The 4,806-nt window shown below is 35.9% G+C and overlaps 1 protein-coding gene across 1 annotated transcript in view; it reads left to right on the plus strand.

Annotated features, from left to right (window-relative positions):
* The window catches only part of fam83e (family with sequence similarity 83 member E), an 11,477-nt gene extending 10,485 nt beyond the window's left edge, over positions 1-992 (plus strand). The window contains exon 9 of the mRNA XM_024269153.2: positions 412-992. Coding sequence (XP_024124921.1) covers positions 412-555 — 144 coding nt within the window. The 3' untranslated portion in view covers positions 556-992. The remainder of the gene's footprint in view (positions 1-411) is intronic.
* Positions 993-4,806: the final 3,814 nt, after the last annotated feature.

The following is a 4,806-nucleotide window of genomic DNA, read 5'->3' on the forward strand; positions in this document are numbered from 1 at the left end:
TTTGGCTTCTGGAATTTTGTCTTGATTTCTAAAATATGTTGTTTCTCTATAGCTTTTTTTTGCTTTCTTAATTGTGATTGTAATCTTAAAAGTTTTTTTGTGTAAAGTGATTGATGTGATTTGCACTTTAGAGCCACCATGCAAATTAGGAGGGGGAAAAAATTTGCAAAATGTGTGTCTGCTATTGACATTGAATAACAAACTTCACAGTTCTTGGACAAGAACAAAATACTACAATAAATACTAGACAAAAATGCTAGGATAAGTGAAACAATGGAATGAAGAACAGTTTAAAGCGTAAACTCACGCAAGTCTTTCAAACGCAAGATTTGTGACGAAATCAAAACAGCAGATTTTCATCAGAAACTGTGTATCCTATGTTAACCTTCTTTTTGTTGTTTTGTTTGACAGTTTTTTACAGATCAAATGACGCCGGCATCAATACTGATTAAGGAAAGAAATCAAGAGACCAGAGTCGTAACGCCGAAGGCGACGCGCTTGACGAGAGCATTCGATGAAAGGAAAGACTTTTATTCGCTGCGTGGAGATGAATAAAGTTTATTGAAATTATTTGAAAATGAAGGAAAAAAAATACTTTTTCATGTCGTTAAAGGCTGCATTCACTAAAACTTTAAAATAAAACCATGTCTTAAAAAAATATGCAAAGACATGTCATAATATTTTTTTTAAGTTTTACAAATAAAAAAATATATCTTAATCCCGACCTTTATATTGTTCTCAACTCTTACCCATCAGACATATGCACTGTGACATTATGAAGGAAAGTGAAATATGCTGAAAAATATTTGCACTTTTTATATCATTAAAAAAATGTTTACATTGTTTTTATGTTATTCCTTTAAGAAGAACTCTTTCACTGAAGAACATAGTGAACATAAGAAGAAAGCCTTTCTGTATTAATTTTCCTCTGCAACTGACTCTGTGACACTTTATTCTATATTTATTTGTGAAACGTGTACATTTGTCCTGGGAAAAAAGTAAAAATAAAAATGAGAAAAATGCAGTGGTTTGCTGCTTTTTTAACAGATTTATGGGATTTTTAATGAGTAAGTGTCAGCTCTATTTATGAGAATAATCTTATAACAAACCAACAATCAAAGTAATCTTTTTTTTATTGCTGAAGTTATTCCAGTAATATTCCAGTAAATCATTAAATGTTTTGCCCCCTGTTTATTTTACAGACTTATAAATTGTTAAACTCTTTAATTGTGCAAAGTTGGCACTATAACCTCATAGTAGATAACGGTTGTTATTAAAGAACTCAACAGAAAAAGGGGAAAACGGACCCACAGATACAATGTTTCATCACACTTATTGAGTCGTGAACCTGTCATGGATTGATCATCTACTCACTGGCCAGTTTATTAGGTACACTTGTCCAACTGCTGTTGAAGGAAATCAGCCAATCACGTGGCAGCAACCGAATGCTTTTATGGATGTACACATGGTCAAGACGATCTGTTGCAGTTCAACCGAGAAACAGAATGGGGAAATAAGGTGATTGAAGTGACTTTGAACGTGGTGTGGTTGTTGGTATCAGACGGGCTGGTCTAAGTATTTCAGAAACTGATGATCTACTGGGGTATTCATCTACAATCATGTATAGGGTTTACAGAGAATGGTCAGAAAAAGATAAAATATCCAGTGAGCGGAAGATCTGTGGGCAGAAATGACTTGTTGATGTCAGAGGAGAATGACCAGACTGGCTCCAGCTGATAGAAAGGCAAATAAATAACCACTGGTTACAACCGAGGTCTGCAGAAGAGCATCTCTGAACACACAACACGTCCAACCTTGAGGTAAATGGAATACAGCAACAGAGAAACACACCGGGTATCACTCCTATGAGCTAAGAAGAGGAAACTGAGGCAGACTCACCAAAACTGGACAATAGAGGATGTGTGGTGAATATTTTATTGGCACACTTAGTACCAATTGAGCATGGTTACAATCCCACAGCCTACCGGAGTATGGTTGCTGAACGTGTCCATCCCTTTATGGCCATAGAGTACCATCTTCTGATGCCTCTTCCAGCAGGATAAGACTCCATGTCATAAAGCTGGAATCATCTTAGACTGGTTTCTTCAACACGGCAATGAGTTAATTGGACTCCAATGACCTCAAGAGTCTCCATCACAACCCAACAGAACACACTTCGGACGAGGTGCAACGGGAGATTGCCATCATGGATGTTCAGTCAACATATTTGCAACAACAGTGTGACGCTATCATGTCAATATGGACCAAAGTTTCTGAGGAATGTTTCCATCCAGTACCTTGTTGAATCTCTCCCACCAAGGATTAAGGCATTTGCACAACAATTCTCCTCCTACTTTCTGTACATTTTTCAGCATATAAACACTTCTTTGTACTTTCGGCAATTTCAGCAATCTTGGTGTCAAAACATTTGTCTCCTTCAGGACATTACTGCCTGTACTTTTGGTATTCATAACCTTTAGAGTTTTTGAAATGTTGAGCAAAACATGCCCCAAAGGAAATTAATGAGGAATTTTTAAAATCCTTTAATAATTTTGTGCTCTTTGAAAGCTATGAACTTCTGCACACTTCAGCTACAGACACCTTCAAACTCTAAAATGTTCAAGAAATATTGAGCAATTGACATGGTATTCAGCTTTTTGAAACACCTTATGGCTTTTATGCAACTAGAGTTCAAGTCTTATGCAAATTTCAGGGCAGGTTTGGATTTTGAATGAAAGGTGATGGACGGAATGTTTGTGATCATTGTGTATAGAATGCCTCCAGATCTGGGATAGGCATCTCCAGGCCTCGAGGGCTGCATTCCTGCATGTTTTCTAACATATCTTGCTCTGGCATGTTCTAATTGCCTGGGCAAACCTGCAGTAGGTATGAGTAAAGCTTGAATATCTGTGCAGATACAGCGGCCCTCGAGGCCTGGAGGTGCCTATCCCTGCTCTAGATTCATATAACCTGGTTTGTGTCCGAATCCCCCCCAATATAGTGCACTATATGTAATGCATTCGCCATTTTTTAGTGCTGTCCGAATTCCAAAATCAAGTGCACTCGAAATTTCCCAGAAGTCTGTGTGTTTCTGATTTTCAAACACTTTTACCCCCAGACCCTAACAAGTCTGACACAAGGTTCACTTAATTTTTATATTCTCACCCTTAAAAATCTGCACTCTGCTCCTCACCCCAAACCCTGTTTTCAACTTGCAATTAAAAGAACATACTTGATTGTACAGACATGAAACTTTGACAAATTATAGCCCGAAGGCTTGTAATTCTCAAAAGAGTTCAACTTTTTGGATGAATGAAAGAGTTTTAAAGATACGAGCATTTGTTTGGAAGTAGTGACCATTGAAGCTGACCCATAGGATAACATTCAGTTCTCAGCTCAGCAGAGGAAAAACGTCTTAGTCACATTTCAGATCAAGTTCACATAAATCATTTTAAACTTGACACAAATAAATTTATATCACTGGATTTATCAGCTTGTGAAGTTTTCACAACTTAAATAACTGTTTAGATCTGACTTATAGTTTAGACACAGCATCAATACGTTTAGGGCACGTGTCAAAGTTAAGGCCCGCGGGCCTGATCCGGCCCTCCGGGTAATTCTACCCATCCCCCCAGATCATTTTGTTTTATTGTCATAAATGGCCTGATGTTATCTTGCACTTATTTCTAACTTATATAATTTTGACAAAATATATTTTTTGGAGAGTGAAATATTGAAATTTATTTAAGGTTTAAGTTGATTTATTCTGGAATAAAATTCCTGTCTTTTTATTATTCATAATTATGTGGAAAAAGTTATTAAAGTTTTAAAAATTGGCATTCTGCTAGCTTTTTGGACTATTTTGCCATTTACTAAGATTTCTAAGGTTGTTTTGGAGTTTAGCTAATATTTCAGCTACATGTTAGCGGTTTTGGGTAAATTAAGTTTAAAAAACAAGATTTTTAGGCTGTTTTGGAGTTAGGCTAACATTTACACATTAGCTGTTTTGGCTAATTTAGGCTTTTTTCTTTTAGTTTTTAGGCTAATTCGAAGTTTAGCTGCTTTTTTCAGCTATATGCTAGCTATTTAGATAAACATACGTTTTTTTGTTTGTTTTTTAGGTTAATTTGGGATTTTGCTAATATTTTTAGCTGGCTGTCAACTTCACCGTTTTCAGAGATTCGCCTTCTTCATTTTCCGCTATCAACATCAGCATCTTCATCGGCCAAATTCAGCTAACAGCATTCACACTAGCATTAACGCGGGTAATTCTATATATTTAGTTCATAATTATGTTCTAAAGTTACTGTTTAAAAAAATTTAGTTTAAGAGTGTCCAATAAATGTTTATCCTGTTTGGCCCATGACTTAAGGTGTGTTTTGGATTTTGGTCCCTCGTGCGGTTGACTTTGACACCCCCGGTTTAAGGGTAAAGTCTGTCAGACTGAGATTCTGCACTGAGTCTCATTAAGGAGATGAGCTGCACCTGTGCTGCCAGTGTTTGTAAACATTTCCATCTCTCAGACCCTTTGATGTCTCCCTGACTCTGACAATGGGACATTCTCATGGATTAGCTTACATTAGCACACATTAATCTAGTAGAAAAGATTTTTTAAAACATTTTTGCATTTCTTTCAATAGTTTGCACATATATCTCTTAAACAGACAAATTTTCTAATAAAATAATAAAACCCATAAATAAAAAAATAAAATCATATTAAAAAAAATGAAGGTAAAAACATTAAAGACAAAAACTGAAAGGTAAAAGTAGAGAAAAATCTCTTGTAGTGCTTGCCTATAAAAAGTT

This window comes from Oryzias melastigma, linkage group LG5, assembly GCF_002922805.2.
Source record: "Oryzias melastigma strain HK-1 linkage group LG5, ASM292280v2, whole genome shotgun sequence".
Taxonomy (NCBI): Eukaryota; Metazoa; Chordata; class Actinopteri; order Beloniformes; family Adrianichthyidae; genus Oryzias; species Oryzias melastigma.